We start from the raw sequence: 17634 nt of genomic DNA on the forward strand, positions 1-17634 counted from the left end.
GATGCCATCGAGCCATCTCATCCTCAGTCGTCCCCTTCTCCTCCTGCCCCCAATGCCTCCCAGCATCAAAGTCTTTTCCAATGAGTCAACTCTTCGCATGAGATGGACAAAGTACTGGAGCTTCAGCTTTAGCATCATTCCTTCCAAAGGAATCCCAGGGCTGATCTCCTTCAGAATGGACTGGTTGGATCTCCTTGCAGTCCAAGGGACTCTCAAGAGTCTTCTCCAACACCACACTTCCAAAGCATCAATTCTTCGGTGCTAAGCTTTCTTCACAGTCCAACTCTCACATCCATACATGACCACAGGAAAAACCATAGCCTTGACCAGACGGACCTTAGTCGGCAAAGTAATGTCTCTGCTTTTGAATATACTATATAGGTTAGTCATAACTTTTCTTCCAAGGAGTAAGCGTCTTTTAATTTCATGGCTGCAATCACCATCTGCAGTGATTTTGGAGCCCCCAAAAATAAAGTCTGACACTGTTCCCACTGTTTCTCCATCTATTTCCCATTGAGTGATGGGACCAGATGCCATGATCTTCGTTTTCTGAATGTTGAGCTTTATGCCAACTTTGTCACTCTCCTCTTTCACTTTCATCAAGAGGCTCCTTAGCTCCTCTTCACTTTCTGCCATTAGGGTGGTGTCATCTGCATATCTGAGGTTCTTGATATTTCTCCCGGCAATCTTGATTCCAGCTTGTGTTTCTTCCAGTCCAGCATTTCTCATGATGTACTCTGCATAGAAGTTAAATAAGCAGGGTGACAATATACAGCCTTGACGTACTCCTTTTCCTATTTGGTCCATTGTTCCATGTCCAGTTCTAACTGCTGCTTCCTGACCTGCATACAGATTTCTCAAGAGGCAGGTCAGGTGGTCTGGTATACCCATCTCTTGAAGAATTTTCCACAGTGTATTGTGATCCACACAGTCAAAGGCTTTGGCATAGTCAACAAAGCAGAAATAGACGTTTTTCTGGAACTCTCTTGCTTTTTCCATGATCCAGTGGATGTTGGCAATTTGATCTCTGGTTCCTCTGCCTTTTCTAAAACCAGCTTGAACATCACGGAGTTCACGGTTCACGTATTGCTGAAGCCTAGCTTGGAGAATTTTGAGCATTACTTTACTAGCGTGTGAGATGAGGGCAATTGTGTGGTAGTTTGAGCATTCTTTGGCATTACCTTTCTTTGGGATTGGAATGAAGACTGACCTTTTCCAGTCCTGTGGCTACTGCTGAGTTTTCCAAATTTGCCCAAGTTCAAACGGGTAACTTGCCAGACCACCTTACCTGTCTCCTGAGAAACCTGTATGCAGGTCAAGAAGCAACAGCTAGAAGAAGACATGGAACAAAATAACGGTTCAAAACTAGGAAAGGAGTACATCAAGGCTGTATATTGTCACCCTGCTTATAGGCAGAATACATCATGAGAAATGCCAGGCTGGATGAATCACAAGCTGGAAACAAGATTGCCCAGAGAAATATCAATAACCTCAGATATACTACCCTAATGGCAGAAAGTGAAGAGGAACTAAAGAGCCTCTTGATGAAGGTGAATAAGGAGAGTGAAAAAGTTGACTTAAAACTCAACATTCAGAAAACTAAGATCATGGCATCTGGTCCCATCACTACATGGCAAATAGAGGGATAAATGATGGAAACAGTGACAGACTTTATTTTCTTGGGCTCCAAAATCACTGTGGATGGTGACTGCAGCCATGAAATTAAAAGATGCTTGCTTCTTAGAAGAAAAGTTATGACAATCTAGATAGCGTATTAAAGAGCAGAGACATCACTTTGCCAATAGCAGTCCGTATAGCTAAAGCTATGTTTTTTTCCAGTAGTCATGTCCAGATGTGAGAATTGGACCATAAAGAAGGCTGAGCATTTAAGAATTGATGCTTCTGAATTATGGTGCTGGAGAAGACTCTTCAGAGTCCCTTGAAATGCAAGGAGATCAAACCAATCAATCCTCAAGGAAATGAGTCCTGAATATTCATTAGAAGGAGTGATGCTGAAGCTGAAGCTGCAATACGTTGTCCACCTGATGCGAAGAGACAACTTGTTGGAAAAGATCCTGATGCTGGGAAAGATTGAAGGCAGGAGGAGAAATGGGTGGTGACAGAGGACGAGATGGTTGGATGGTATCACCAACTTGATGGACATGAGTTTGAGCAAGCTCTGGGAGAGAGGGAAGGACAGGGAAGCATTGAGTCCTGCAGCCGGTGGGGTCACAAAGCACTGGACACGACCTGGCGACTGAACAACAGCAACAGCTTGTCTTAGTTACCAATATTCAACAACTTGTTCTCTGGTAAACTGGATCACGCATTATTTTCTTAACAACAATATTGGAAAGCACCCCCCACCCCAACAAGTGCAGAAGATGAGGTTCGTAGAGTTTCAGTAACATGTCAAGATCTCACAGGTGGGAAGTGGCAGAGCTAGGATTCGAACCGAGGTCTGCTTGAGCCTAAGTAGACTTGCTCTTCATCACTAGGCTTTAGCAACTGTGCTAGGGCTCACGTCAGCTTAGACCCTGACTTGCAGCTAGAAGTTTCCATCAAGGCTTGCAGAGATAAGTCAGGTGCATATAAAGGGTGGGATGCAAAGCCTTCCTCCAAGCCAGCTTGGGAAACCACTGCTAATGAGACCCAGGAATTCTCATGCCCAGAAGGAAGGCCTTGAGAGATAAAGAAACAGCCTTGAGGCAGAAGCGTGGGCATTCTCGCTCCTTTCATAAAAAACCCACAGATGTACCAGCCGTTGGAGAACTCTACAGAAGAGAATGCTCCCTGCCACAGGGGGCTGAGAAAGGAGCCAGAGTAGGGAAAAGCCTGGATGCAGCCAGGGAGGGCACTGCCTGACAGGAAGGTCCCAAGCAGCTTTGCTGATGGATCTGAGTGGTGCTTGAGAGTTCATGAATTTCACCTTGTTTGCCTTTGTCTTACTTCCACTGCCTTCTTCCTCTCCCTTGCATTTGCTGCCATAGCCCTCTAACCCTTCTCTCTTCCTCCCTGCCCCGCATTCCTCACACTGCAGCCTGAGCAATATTTCTACATGTTGATCAGAGTATGCCAGTCTCCCGCTCCAAACCGTTCACTGCTGTCCTGTCACCCCTCCCAGACAAGGCCCAGGATCTGACCTGCACGCACAGCAACGTCTGCTTCTCAAACATTAGGTACAATTTTCCTCTGAACCAAAATGTAACCCAAACATAGACTCAAAGTCAGTGCTGTTCAAACTGCAAGGCACACCCCATTAGCGGAGGCTGAAATCAGTGTAGCTGGTAGACACAAGTATTTTTAAAAATAAATGAAGCAGAAAGGACTGAGTTATCCTAGAACAGAATAGGAAAGACGACATCAGGATCTATTACATGGAGTAAGGTTAAGCACTTTTTTCATGAGTTTTCATTTCCATTATGTATCTTTTTATCTCTATGTCTGTTGAGTGTCAATGTAAAATTCATTGTTTAGCAGGAGTAAGGTCAAGGAATGTAAAAATGAAACAAACAAAAATACTGCTCTAAAGAAATGTACTAGTACTCTGACAACTGGAGTTTGATGGTTGTCTGAAATCAATTTGCCATCCTAAATTCCTTTCATTGTTGACTCCAAGCTGCTAACCCAGCACTATTTCTTATCATCAATACAGAAGTACCCACCTTATCCATGGACGAAACGTTCCAAGACCTCCAGCAGATGTCTGAAACCATGCTTGGTACTGAACACTATATATACTATATATGTTTTTCCTATACATACATACCTTTGATAAAACTGGGTGCGTAAATCAGGCACAGTAAGGAATTAACAAGAGCACCTAATAATAAATAGAACAATTATAGCAATATACTATGATAAAGTCATGGAAATGTGATCCCTCCCCCTCACCTTCCTTTCTCTACAAACACCTTATGATACAAATGTAATGCCTTTTCCACCTTAATGAAGCTCTTATATGTGATTTTGGCCATAACTTCTCCAGTTTGAGGTGCGGCAGCAAAGCTAGCCTGAATTTTTTTTTCCCTCTTCACAATTTCATGGAAAGAAAAGATTCACTCTTGCCAGAGATCTGAGCAACCTGAGCATACATTTTTTTTTTCTTTCCCTATTAAGTGGAGAACTTTCACCTTTTCGCTTAAAGGAGGCACTTTTCTGTTTCTCTCTGGCATATCTGAATTGCCAGCATCACTACTCTGGCGCTTTGGGGACATTATTAAATAAAGTAAGGGCTACTTGAATACCACCACTGAGACCCCAGGACAGTTGATCTGGAAATCAGTGTGGCTGCTGACTAATGGCAGGAGGAGATACATTGGACAAAGGGATGATTCAGGTCCTGGGAGGGACAGAGCTGGACAGTGTGAGAGTTCATCACACTACTCAGAATGGGGGGCCACGTAAAACGTTCGAACTGTTTATTCCTGGGAATTGTCCATTTACTACTTCTGGACAACGGTGGAGTGTAACTGAAACCACAGAAACCAAAGCCTTGGCTAAGAGCGGGCTACTATACTACTCAAAACACACACACCACACACATACTTCCAGACTTTCTTCTGCCCCCTTTTGCCTTTGCAGGTAATACTCCGCCTATCTGGGTTGCTTTCTCGCCACCACCTTCTCACAAAGGCCTAATCCTCCTCGAAGCCTGAGTTCAATAGGATGACTGCCTAGATGTGTCTCTCCCTGCCCCATCCTTTCCCACATTCATGATCTGTATGCCAAGGGACATTCCCCTCCCACCACAAACACAGTTCCATGCGTACTGATCAGTCGCAGAACTCAGCATCTGGCATTGTGGTTATCTGCCCAACAGTCAGTTCTCCCCAACAGAGTTTTGAGTTCCTGAGGTCAGGGATTCAGTCTTTCCCTATCTCCAGGCAACTGTTGTAGGGACTAGTCAGCAGGAATTTGGAGATTGGTAAACATTTTTTTCAAATGAATGAATGAGTGGCAGGTGCTACAGATCACAGACCCAGTCCCCCTCCGCCTGGCCAAGATTTGGGGCGTAGAGGCTGGGATATAGAGTCTGCAGCCCCAAGGGCTTGCCTTCATACTAGTCATCATAATCTCCGTATCTATGTCAGTTAGAGACTCCATGTCAGTCTGCCCTCTGCAAGGACGTGTGCAAAAGCCAATCCATTTTCAGAGATGGCTCCTGACTGAAGCTGGACAATTGCTCTGCAGAGATTGCAGCAAACGGAGCCTAGCAGCTCACAGAAGTTAGTTCAGTAATGGAAGGGGAGCAAGGAGGTAAAGTGCTGCAAAGGTACCAATTTGGTAGCGATAAAGCTACTGGGCTTGGAAGTGGAAGATCAATTTTAAATAATCAACACAGAAGATTATCTCTGAATTGACACCAAGTGGCCCAGGAGATGTTTGCTGACTATCCCCCACCTCATCCCTCTCTACTGAGGGAGCGCTTGAGCCGAAACTTGGATTGAATGAGGGATAAGGTGGGGGAAAGGGCACAGGGTATTGATTCTCACCAGTGACGCCAACCTCTAAGTGGCTGAAATAGACAACGACAAATGTGGGACACCATCCCAGTCTCATCTTCTTTTGAGCCCACTTGGCATACTCTTAAAAACAACAAAAAAGGGATCTCTGAATGCACTTTTCCAAGTTGTTTTTTTTTATGACTCGGGCCAGGGGTATCTGAGCCTGACAGTGGTGCTTACACATCCTACCTCCTAAGGGATACCATCGTCAGAGGAAAAACTCACTGAATCCCCCAGAACTCCTGGAGGAATGGAGGCTGTCTATTTCTGAAGTAGAAGTTTCCCTTAAATGATGCCTCTCTGCAGCAGGAAGCAAAAATCAATTCACCTTCTTTAATGCATCAATTGCCACCCTGATCTGAGGTCATATCTAAAAATACGGAAAAAATCCCTTACCTGGTGCCTATATTTCAACCATTCCAACCTAAATTCATGTTGACTGAAATCTAAAAACATTCATTCTAAAATCCTTCCCGCCATTACTTTTCCTTTTTTTTTTTCTAAAAATATGTGCTCGAGAGCAAAGGTTCTCAGCGTCTCTGTTACTGGCATTGTGAGCCAGACAACTCTTAGCAGTAGAGGGCTGTCTCTACCTTGGAGGGTGTACAGCAGCATCCCTGATCTCTGGCCTTTACGCACCAGACGCCAGCAGCAACCCCACGCAACCGATGGTGATGACCAGGAATGCCTGCTGACATTTCTGAATGTCCCGTTAGGAAGCCAAATCACCCCTGGGTGGGTGGTTCTCACGTCTGTCCTAGACCAATTATAAATCCAAGTATCTTAAGAGGGAGCTGGGCGTGGGAATTTTTTAAAAGCTTTGCAGATGATTATGATGTGTAGCCACTTCTTTGTGTATTAAACCAAGGCTTCACCCTCCTATGTAATTGTGGCTCTGGCCTCGGCTGAAGTTTTCATATCCCTTCCACAGGGTGGAATGCCAAATGTAGGAATAAGAAATACCAGTGCAGGAATTTAAACAATGAGAAAGAGGAGAAGAAAATTCGATTTACTTGTGACAGGAAAACTGAACCTGTTAATTCTTTTTTTTTTTTTTTTTTTAATTATAAACCAGGAAGTAGATGTAGACCAAAGTACTCAAAGAAAAAGCCCAACATGTAGGGTGGCTTCCTCAGTCAGGTGCCAGCTCCGTGAACTGAAGGGTTGCCATTTAAGACGGCTGTGACACAGGCTGCTATCCAGGGAAACAACCCTCAGCTGCCAAAGCCAGCCAGAGTCAGTGACTCTTTAAGCCTGCTCACTCAAACTTCAATCTCTCTGAGAACAAGAGGCTGGAGGGCCAAAGAGGTTTGGTTAAACTCTGTTGAACAGTCTAGGAAAGATCTTGAAAAGCCCTGTGGTCAGGAAGCCTATATAACTTTGTTTGGTTTTCCAAACAAACATATTTATGTGATCTGGGAGGCTGCATAGCATGGTCAGACACACAGGATCTATAATCTGCTTGCTTCTGATACTCTGCTCTACCATGAAGAAACTCTTTTCTTGGGCAAGTTATGCAAATGTAACTGCCTGAGCATAGGATTGCTACGAGGACCAGTCTGTTGCAATGATTTATACCCTGTGTGTCCACGCTAGACATGGGCACACACGCTTTCAGTGCGGACTGTGTGCTCACTCGTGTCCCACTCTTTGCGACCCCATGGACTGTAGCCCGACAGGCTCCTCTGTCCCTGGGACTTTCCAGGCAAGAACACTGGAGCCCGTTGCCATTTCCTACTCCAGGGGGTCTTTAAGACCCAATGATCGATCTCATATCTCCTGTGTCTCCTGGATTGGCAGGAGACTCTACCACTGTGCCACGTGGGAAGCCCAAAGTTAGCAACTGACTCTTATTGCTGTTTTTATTATTATTTATTTGACTATGGATTATTTTTTCCCCAGAAAATGCCTTTTAAAATCACACTGAACTCCAATTCCATGTGAGAAATGCTGATTTAGACTAATCTGGAGTCACTCTAATAGAAATAGAACACTTGGACCACGTGATACCAAGACTAGATCTAGAGTCCAGAGGTTGGGGGTCTCCTTTCAACTGCAAGCACCCTCAGTGGTGCCACGGTGGACCTCACCCTCACCCTCCCATTTCTCTGAGCTCCTCAAAAAGACAGACCTGTCTGCCTCACATATCATCAACTCCCCAGGGCATGGCATTTGGCAAACCTTGGCAAGCCACTTCAGTATTCTTGCCTTGAGAACCCCATGAACAGTAGGAAAAGGCAAAATGATAAGGATACCGAAAGAAGAACTCCCCAGGTCATTAGGTGCCCAATATGCTACTGGAGATCAATGGAGAAATAACTCCAGAAAGAATGAAGGGATGGAGCCAAAGCAAAAACAATACCCAGCTGTGGATGTGACTGGTGATAGAAGCAAGGTTTGATGCTGTAAAGAGCAATATTGCATAGGAACCTGGATTGTCAAATGGGAAGTGGTCAAACAAGAGATGGCAAGGGTGAACATTGACATTCTAGGAATCAGCGAACTAAAATGGACTGGAATGGGTGACTTTAACTCAGATGACCATTATATCTACTACTGCAGGCAGGAATCCCTCAGAAGAAATGGAGTAGCCATCATGGTTAACAAAAGAGTCTGAAATGCAGTACTTGGATGCAGTCTCAAAAACGACAGAATGATCTCTGTTCGTCTCCAAGGCAAACCATTCAATATCACAGTTATCCAAGTCTATGCCCCAACCAGTAATGCTGAAGAAACTGAAGTTGAACAGTTTTATGAAGACCTACAAGACCTTTTAGAACTAACACACAAAAAAGATGTCCTTTTCATTATAGGGGACTGGAATGCAAAAGTAGGAAGTCAAGAAACACCTGGAGTAACAGGCAAATTTGGCCTTGGAATGTGGAATGAAGCAGGGCAAAGACTAATAGAGTTTTGCCAAGAAAATGCACTGGTCATAGCAAACACCCTCTTCCAACAACACAAGAGAAGACTCTACACATGGAGATCACCAGATGGTCAACACCGAAATCAGACTGATTATATTCTTTGCAGCCAAAGATGGAGAAGCTCTATATAGTCAACAAAAGCAAGACCAGGAGCTGACTGTGGCTCAGATCATGAACTCCTTATTACCAAATTCAGACTCAAATTGAAGAAAGTAGGGAAAACCGTTAGACCATTCAGGTATGACCTAAATCAAATCCCTTATGATTCTACAGTGGAAGTGAGAAATAGATTTAAGGGTCTAGATCTGATAGATAGAGTGCCTGATGAACTATGGAATGAGGTTTGTGACACTGTACAGGAGACAGGGATCAAGACCAACCCCATGGAAAAGAAATGCAAAAAAGCAAAATGGCTGTCTGGGGAGGCCTTACAAATAGCTGTGAAAAGAAGAAAGGTGAAAAGCAAAGGAGAAAAGGAAAGATATAAGCATCTGAATGCAGAGTTCCAAAGAATAACAAGAAGAGATAAGAAAGCCTTCTTCAACGATCAATGCAAAGAAATTGAGGAAAACAACAGAATGGGAAAGACTAGAGATCTCTTTAAGAAAATTAGAGATACCAAGGGAACATTTCATGCAAAGATGGGCTCGATAAAGGACAGAAATGGTATGGACCTAACAGAAGCAGAAGATATTAAGAAGAGGTGGCAAGAATACATGGAAGAACTGTACAAAAAAGATCTTCACGACCCAGATAATCATGATGATGTGATCACTAGTCTAGAGTCAGACATCTTAGAAAGTGAAGTCAAGAGGGCCTTAGAAAGTATCACTACAAACAAAGCTAGTGGAGGTGACGGAATTCCAGTTGAGCTGTTTCAAATTCTGAAAGATGATGCTGTGAAAGTGATGCACTCAATATGACAGCAAATTTGGAAAACTCATCAGTGGGCACAGGACTGGAAAAGGTCAGTTTTCATTCCAATTCCAAAGAAAGGAAATGCCAAAGAATGTTCAAACTACTGCACAATTACACTCATCCCACACGCTAGTAAAGTAATGCTCAAAATTCTCCAAGCTAGGCTTCAGCAATATGTGAACCGTGAACTCCCTGATGTTCAAGCTGGTTTTAGAAAAGGCAGAGGAACCAGAGATCAAATTGCCCACATCCGCTGGATCATGGAAAAAGCAAGAGAGTTTCAGAAAAACATCTATTTCTGCTTTATTGACTATGCTAAAGCATTTGACTGTGTGGATCACAATACACTGTGGAAAATTCTTCAAGAGATGGGAATACCAGACCACCTGACCTGCCTCTTGAGAAATCTGTATGCAGGTCAGGAAGCAACAGTTACAACTGGACATGGAACAACAGACTGGTTCCAAATAGGAAAAGGAGTACATCAAGGCTGTATATTGTCACCCTGCTTATTTTACTTCTATGGAGAGTACATCATGAGAAACGCTGGGCTGGAAGAAGCACAAGCTGGAATCAAGATTGCTGGGAGAAATATCAAGAACCTCAGATATGCAGGTGACACCACCCTTATGGAAGAAAGTGAAGAGGAGCTAAGGAGCCTCTTGATGAAAGTGAAAGAGGAGAGTGACAAAGTTGGCATAAAGCTCAACATTCAGAAAATGAAGATCATGGCATCTGGTCCCATCACTTCATGGGAAATAGATGGGGAAACAGTGGAAACAGTGTCAGACTTTATTTTTTTGGGCTCCAAAATCACTGCAGATGGTGATTGCAGCCATGAAATTAAAAGACGCTTACTCCTTGGAAGAAAAGTTATGACCAACCTAGATAGTATACTTAAAAGCAGAGACATTACTTTGCCGACTAAGGTCCGTCTAGTCAAGGCTATGGTTTTTCCTGTGGTCATGTATGGATGTGAGAGTTGGACTGTGAAGAAGGCTGAGCGCTGAAGAATTGATGCTTTTGAACTGTGGTGTTGGAGAAGACTCTTGAGAGTCCCTTGGACTGCAAGGAGATCCAACCAGTCCATTCTGAAGGAGATCAACCCTGGGATTTCTTTTGAAGGAATGATGCTAAAGCTGAAACTCCAGTACTTTGGCCACCTCATGCGGAGAGTTGACTCATTGGAAAAGACTCTGATGCTGGGAGGGATTGGGGGCAGGAGGAGAAGGGGACGACTGAGGATGAGATGGCGGGATGGCATCACAGACTCGATGGACGTGATTCTGAGTAAACTCCAGGAGATGGTGATGGACAGGGAGACCTGGTGTGCTGCGATTCATGGGGTCGCAAAGAGTCGGACACAGCTGAGCGACTGCACTGAACTGAACTGAACTGGTACCCAATACATACTCTTGAATGATTTCTGGACAATGATCACAGGTCATTCATCTTAGCAGAACCATCCACCCAGCCCCAGCTCCATTCACTGAGGGAAGCAGCTCTTCCAGGAAACCTACTAGAGACATTTTCATGAAATACATGAAGCAACCTTTAAGATGGCGGATTAGAAGGACAATTCATCCAACTCTGACAAATGAGCAAGATGGCTGGGCAGTCATACCTGGTTTACAATGACTTGATTTACATTCAACTTTCAGGTACTTACTTAAGGCTCAAAGGAAGGTACACCATAAGCCACAAACCACTTGCTCTGAAACCTGTAGGGAAAGCCACTCATTATGAAACCACATCTTGTGGCAAAGTGGCCACCACTATCAGTGTCTCCCTCCCCTGCCTTGACCCTCCCAAACCAAAGCTTACAAAGGGTACCACAATTTTCCTTTTAAATCCACCTGTGAAATAACTGCCAAATTTACAGCAACTACTCACAATCTCAATATCAAGAAAAGACAAACAGAAAAACACAATGCAAAGAAGCAGTGGAAAGAGAGGAAACACTCTTCGGACAAAACTGACTTTTAAATTACCAAGAGGGAAGGCGGAAGGGAGGTTCAAGAGGGAGGGGACATACATATACCTATGGCTGATTCATGATGATAGATGGCAGAAACCAACACAATATTGTAAGGCAATCAGACTCCAATTAAAAATTAATTAATTAAAAAAATAACTACCACGAGAAGAAATCATTTCTAGCAATACCATCAGCTGTCTGATGTAGCTCCTGCAACATTCCAAGGTCTTCATGACTGATCCCTAAATTATTTCCAGCCACAACTACATAAAGCATTTAATATTATCTCCATTTTACAGATGAGAAAATTGAGTCTCCAAGAGGTTGCAACTTGTCCATGGTTAAAGGAAGTCTCTGGGTATTTGGTCATATGCTAGGTAACTAAGAACTAAGAGAGGGTTATGACTCCCAACTTGTGGAGTCTCAGAAGCCTATTTTTGATTCCTAGCTTGGCCACTTCCCTGGTGAGTGACATGGGCAATCTCCTTAACCTCCTGATGACTTGGTGTTCTCATCTGTAATATGCTGCTATTTCCCTCACAGAATGAAGGTGAGTATTTAACAACTAATATATGTATGGGCTTCCCAGAAAGTGAAACTGAATGATTGTCTTAGAATGATGATTTCAAACATTAATGAAAAAATTTCCCAGATACAAGAAAATTTAAATTTTACAAAGCATCTCACACCAGGTTCATCTCATTTGACTCCGTAGGTAGGACAGACATCATCATCGCTTTCTACAGAGGAGACTATTGAGCATCGGAGTGGCTACTTCCTCATACCTCTCCATGGAATGGTAATTGCTTGCTTATCCACTCTTTCTTCCTGACAGTCTTCCACCCCAAACTCTGAGCTTGGTGAAGGGGCAAACGGACACTGCAGGCTGTGGTGTGTGTGTGTGTGTGTGTGTGTGTGTGTGTGAGAGAGAGAGTGCTTTGTTGTTGTGGGATGTGTGTGTGTATGAGCGCACAAGCTTTGCTGTTGTGGGATGTGTGTGTGTGTGAGCTTTGCTGTTGTGGGATGTGAGTGAGTGTGTGTGTGAGCTTTGCTGTTGTGAGATATGTGTCTGTGTGTGTGTGAGCACACGAGCTTTGCTGTTGTGGGATGTGTATGTGTGTGAGCTTTGCTGTTGTGGGATGTGTGTGTGTGTGTGTGTGTGTGAGCTTTGCTGTTGTGGGATGTGTGAGTGTGTGTGTGTGTGTGTGAGCTTTGCTGTTGTGGGATGTGTGTGTGTGTGTATGTGTGCAAGCTTTGTTGTTGTGGGATGTGTGTGTGTGTGCGAGCTTTGGTATTGTGGGAGTGTGTGTGTGTGTGTGTGTGAGCTTTGCTGTTGTGGGATGTGAGTGAGTGTGTGTGTGAGCTTTGCTGTTGTGAGATATGTGTCTGTGTGTGTGTGAGCACACGAGCTTTGCTGTTGTGGGATGTGTATGTGTGTGAGCTTTGCTGTTGTGGGATGTGTGTGTGTGTGTGTGTGTGTGAGCTTTGCTGTTGTGGGATGTGTGAGTGTGTGTGTGTGTGTGTGTGAGCTTTGCTGTTGTGGGATGTGTGTGTGTGTGTATGTGTGCAAGCTTTGTTGTTGTGGGATGTGTGTGTGTGTGCGAGCTTTGGTATTGTGGGAGTGTGTGTGTGTGTGTGTGTGCGAGCTTTGCTGTTGTGGGATGTGTGTGTGTGTATGAGTTTTGTTGTAGGATGTGTGTGTGTGTGTGCGTGTGTGTGTGTGAGCTTTTTTGTTGTGGGAATGGTGTGTGTGTGTGTGTGTGTGTGTGTGAGCTTTGCTGTTGTGGGATGTGTGTGTGCGTGTGTGCGTGAGCTTTGCTGTTGCGGGATGTGTGTGCGTGTGCGAGCTTTGTTGTTGTGGGATGTGTGTGTGTGTGTGTGCACGAACTTTGTTGTTGTGGGTGTGTGTGTGTGCGCGTGTGCGCATGCTTTGCTGTTTTCTGTTGGTCATCTCTGTATTACCAAACCACAGCATGGCTTACAGAATACAGTTGATATGAAAGTCTAGAGGGCTAGATGGAAGCATGAGTGAATGAGGCATGAATATATATGCCCAGAATGAAGAAAGTGGGTCCAAAATAAACAAAACTTGAGTCTGCAGGCTCCAAGTTCAGATCTCTCCGATCTTCCATGGTATTTCCAAACGACAACTTTCCTGGAGTCACAGAATTTCAGAGAAGGGAAGGACCCTGGAGATCATCTTAGTGAACACTCCCATTTTACAGAGGAAAAAAGAGAAACTCAGAGAAGTTCCATTTCTTGGCCAAAATCACACCTGGGGAGGTGGGTTGGCTGAGCCAGCACCCAGGTCCTCTGCCTCTAGGATGGAGGATGCTGCTGCTGTGCAATGGCAGATTTAAGAGCAGAAAACTCCCCAGCCTCCGTGTGTCAGCTCAGACTTAAGCGTGACAGAGCAGGAACCTTGTGCACCCAAACAACTGTGTGTGCACAGATTACAGCTCAGCTTGTGAAGCAACAGGAGAGAGGACTTCTGCTGGGATTTAATTTGAAAGGCTCTCATCCTTGCCAGTGGCGCTGACTCCCCACCAGGACGCCAAGGGCTGAAGTCACCCTCTGCATAAGCATGAGGATGCAGATGGCCTTAACCCACTCAACTGAGGAGAGCAGGTTCCTTCTGAAGCTCTTAGATCACCCTGGGTTCTAGCCTGGATTCTAAGGTGGGGTGGACTGGACAAAGCTTGAGGTCTAGGACATTTCAGAGAGGCTGGCTCTGTAGCCTCAGACAAGATGGCACAAGCTGGAAGTAAAGTCTTTCCTTCATGATGCAAACATCAAGTTTCTAACGTGCTGTGTCCACGTTAGCACAAGGGAGACACTCTGGGAATCACCTGCGGACGTAACTTAGTATCTCAACAAAGCAGTGAAGAGAAAGTGCCAACTGGCAACAGCCCCGGTGAGCACATCCGGGCTGGTTTTTGTTCTGATCTAAACCTGGTCTAGGAGGGCACGCGGACCTCTGGGTGCCTACCTGCATGTGTGTCCAGGTGAAGACTGCAACAGGAGCCTCACCCAATCTTTGCATTTAATAGTCTCCCACATCATTGTTCATCATCCCCCAAATATGCCTATCCTGCCCTTTTTCTTTTGCAGCACTTATACTGTGTGTGTGTGTGTGTGTGTGTGTGTGTGTGTGTGTGTTCGTGTGTCTAATTAACGTGCTCTTTTGAGCACAAGGCCCATGTTTGCTTTACTCACCACTGTGTCATTGGCCTTAAACACAGTTTCTGGGCCTCTAGCTGGTGCTTATTAATTAAGTGAGGATTAAATAAAGGAAGAAAGAAATAACTAGATGACCAGGGGCCTGACTTCTGGATTTAAACTCCATCATTTAATTAACCACGTGACCTTGGTTCAATCTTATATACTTAATTTCAGAGCTTTTGGAAAGCATCTTAGAAACCGGCTCATTGGATGACAGCAGATTTTTGTTTGAGCAGTGGAATCCAAACAAAAGCATAGGTGAAATCTGAACACAGGGGCAGATGTAAACTTTCTCTCATTAAGGGCCAACTTTCAAACGCAGATTTGAATATTCAGTACGGAGTCACAGCCATCTGCAGCTGGTAGCAGATTCATGAATCACCCATGACACACGAGGCTCAGAGGAGACGTGCCCACGTTCATGTCAGATGCACAGTGGACACAAGGCCTGAATTCATGGCTTCCCAGCTGCAGGTTAGTATCTTTCCTCCACCATGCGTGCGTCCTCGCTCCCCTGCTTGAAGTGGCCCAGAAGTGTTAGACCCTGACTTTCTTCCTTGATCTTAAAGACTCCAGCTCTAGAGAGTTTTCTGCATTCTTCAATTTATTTTAGTCCACATTTTTTTTGTGTGCTTACGATACAAGGCAGAAAATAAAACCTCACTCGGGATCCAGAAATGAATTATATGTAAGTCCTGGCCTCATGGAGTTTCAAGTTAGGTGAGAAAGAAATACAAGAATACACTCCAACTCCAAATGGTTGACAACTGAAGAGGCGTAAGCATAGAGAGCTGTGGAAATGTCAAAGAGAGACTGATCAAGCGGGATGCGGAGCGTCTATAAGACGGTTTCAAAGAAGAACATTGGGCTGAGTTCTTCGGGAATGAGTAGGATTCCAACAGGCAAAGACCAGTTCAGACTTGCTCAAGAAAGAGTTGTTCACGGAGTATTCCTATTTGTTTCCAAATGTATGAATATGTTTGGGTAAGATATCTGGTATATTACTAGTCTCTGTAAAACACGGCAGCCTACACCTGATGTAACTGACTAAAATTACTGTCTGTGACTGTGGAGACACATAAACAAGGGTTTGAATCCTAGTCCTACCACTCACTGACTGTGTGACTTTGGAAAAGTTATTTCACCTAGTGAAAGCCCAGTTATCCCTTCTATATAAAGTGGAGAAAATAAACAGATGCTATCTCTGATGTTACTGTAAGGTTTAAAGAGGGGATGCAGACAAAGGACTAAGCACTAGGCCCAGCACACTTTAAGTACTCAAAAATATATTACTCTAATTCGTCACCGACAATCCCTTGCACACTGTAATGAAACAGATAAATGAATAAACAGAAAACTAAGTAAATTAATAAATAATGAGCAAGTATTTAGCAGTCTGGGCCCAGATACTCCTCCACACCACAAGGCCCAGGTCAAAGCAGGACCCCCCGAAGCGCTCAATGAATGAAAGGCAAGGGTGAGCTTAGCCCAGCTCTTACCTGTATATTTTATATCTGGTTGTAAATCCTTGACGGTGTCTTTCCACAAAGGATAGGTAGCTCCTGGAGTGGTGGAAAGGCCCCCTGTCTGAAATAAGCCAATCAAATTCCTTGGAGACATGTTGGTCTGTTGCAGCTGGTTCCTGGTGGGAGGGCTGCACTGAGATACGGCCCCATACAAACAGGAAGTAGAGGAGCTCAACAAACCTCCAGTTCATGCTTTTCTGCCGGCCTTTTTCCTCTCATTCTTGCTCCATTCTGTGGAGTCCTGTGAAGAAAGGAATGGAAAAGAGACAGGAAGAAAGAGGAAGAGAGAGAGGGGGAGAGGAAAGGTGGAGAGGGGAAGCAAAAACATACAGAAAAGAGAGAGAGAGACAAAGGAAAAGTTTTTTTAATGCTTTTAACATACTTTCATCATAATACTTCTCATCAGAAGACGGGGTCAGGGTTTACAAAGATCAGTGCAGTTTCTGCTTAAGAGTGTGGCATCTACGGACATCTGGGCTCGCACTCCTGACTTGCTGTTCACATGTGGTATAAACATGTACAAACATGTACATACTGCTTAGCCTCTTAGATATGCAGTTTCCTCATCTGTGAAACGGAGGACAGGCTTCAGCATCTGTACCTTGGCACTCGGCACACTGAAGTTACTCAAGGCGTAAGTTGACAGCAAGAGTGAAATGAATGACGGCAGAAACAGTTTCCTCCAGCCAGGAGGGAACTTCAGTATCTGCCCCGCCTGCTATCTCAACAAACAGCCTGAATCTCGCAGCAGGGACTCGGTAAGCGAGAACCCATTTCTCTCCTCCCCTGCCACAGACATGCACCCGGTGAACACATGCTTTGCTTTCGCATCACCAGTTGACGGACTGCACAAAGTCTTGGGATACATCATGATCACGACTATCCGGGATTGACACCTTACAGATGGAGAGTTTACGGAGCTCATCAGAATCCCTTCTACAGTGCTCAGTGGGATGTCTCCTTCACCCCAAAGAAGCATAGCCAGAGAATCCACTTGGCTCAGTGTCTCCGAGCCTCAAGGTTATCTTGTGTTCAGAAGGGGAACAGAAGGCCAAGGAACTAGTGGGGTCTTGCTGCCCCTTTCTGGGGTAGTAGCACAGCACAGGGGCCCCATGTTGGAGAAATGCTTAAGGGAGGACTTAGCTAGGGGCTCCTTGTAGGGAGAAAGGAAGAGGAACCACTAGACCATGCCTGGACTCGGGCACATTCACAAGTTTTCTTTTTATCGTCACATCATCATTCTGCTTGCTAGCTTGACATTATGTTGTCTGTGTCCTTCACCCCACATATCCTAGAAGAGCTCATCTTACTCTAACTGAAAGGCAGCTTGGAATGCAGGTTCTACCAGTTGTAAACAGTGTATATTCAGGCAAGTGACTTCACTCCTCTGAGCCTCAGTTTCTCGGTCTATAAAATGGAGTCAGCAGTAGCCCTTGTATCCAGGACTAGCATGAAAATGAAATGACGCCATTTATGTCAAGTGCCCCATGCAGCGCCTGACTTTTTTTAGAAAGTGCTCAACAAATGGCATCAGTGATGACGAAGACACGGGTGAT

General features: G+C 44.6%; 1 protein-coding gene across 1 annotated transcript in view; it reads right to left on the reverse strand.

Moving 5' to 3' along the window:
- Positions 1-17634, reverse strand: part of BRINP1 (BMP/retinoic acid inducible neural specific 1) — a 195791-nt gene that overhangs the window by 127813 nt on the left and 50344 nt on the right. The window contains exon 2 of the mRNA XM_018052690.1: positions 16052-16319. Within this exon, the coding sequence (XP_017908179.1) occupies positions 16052-16269 (218 nt within the window). The 5' untranslated portion in view covers positions 16270-16319. The remainder of the gene's footprint in view (positions 1-16051; positions 16320-17634) is intronic.

Source organism: Capra hircus, chromosome 8 (genome assembly GCF_001704415.2).
Source record: "Capra hircus breed San Clemente chromosome 8, ASM170441v1, whole genome shotgun sequence".
Taxonomy (NCBI): domain Eukaryota; kingdom Metazoa; phylum Chordata; class Mammalia; order Artiodactyla; family Bovidae; genus Capra; species Capra hircus.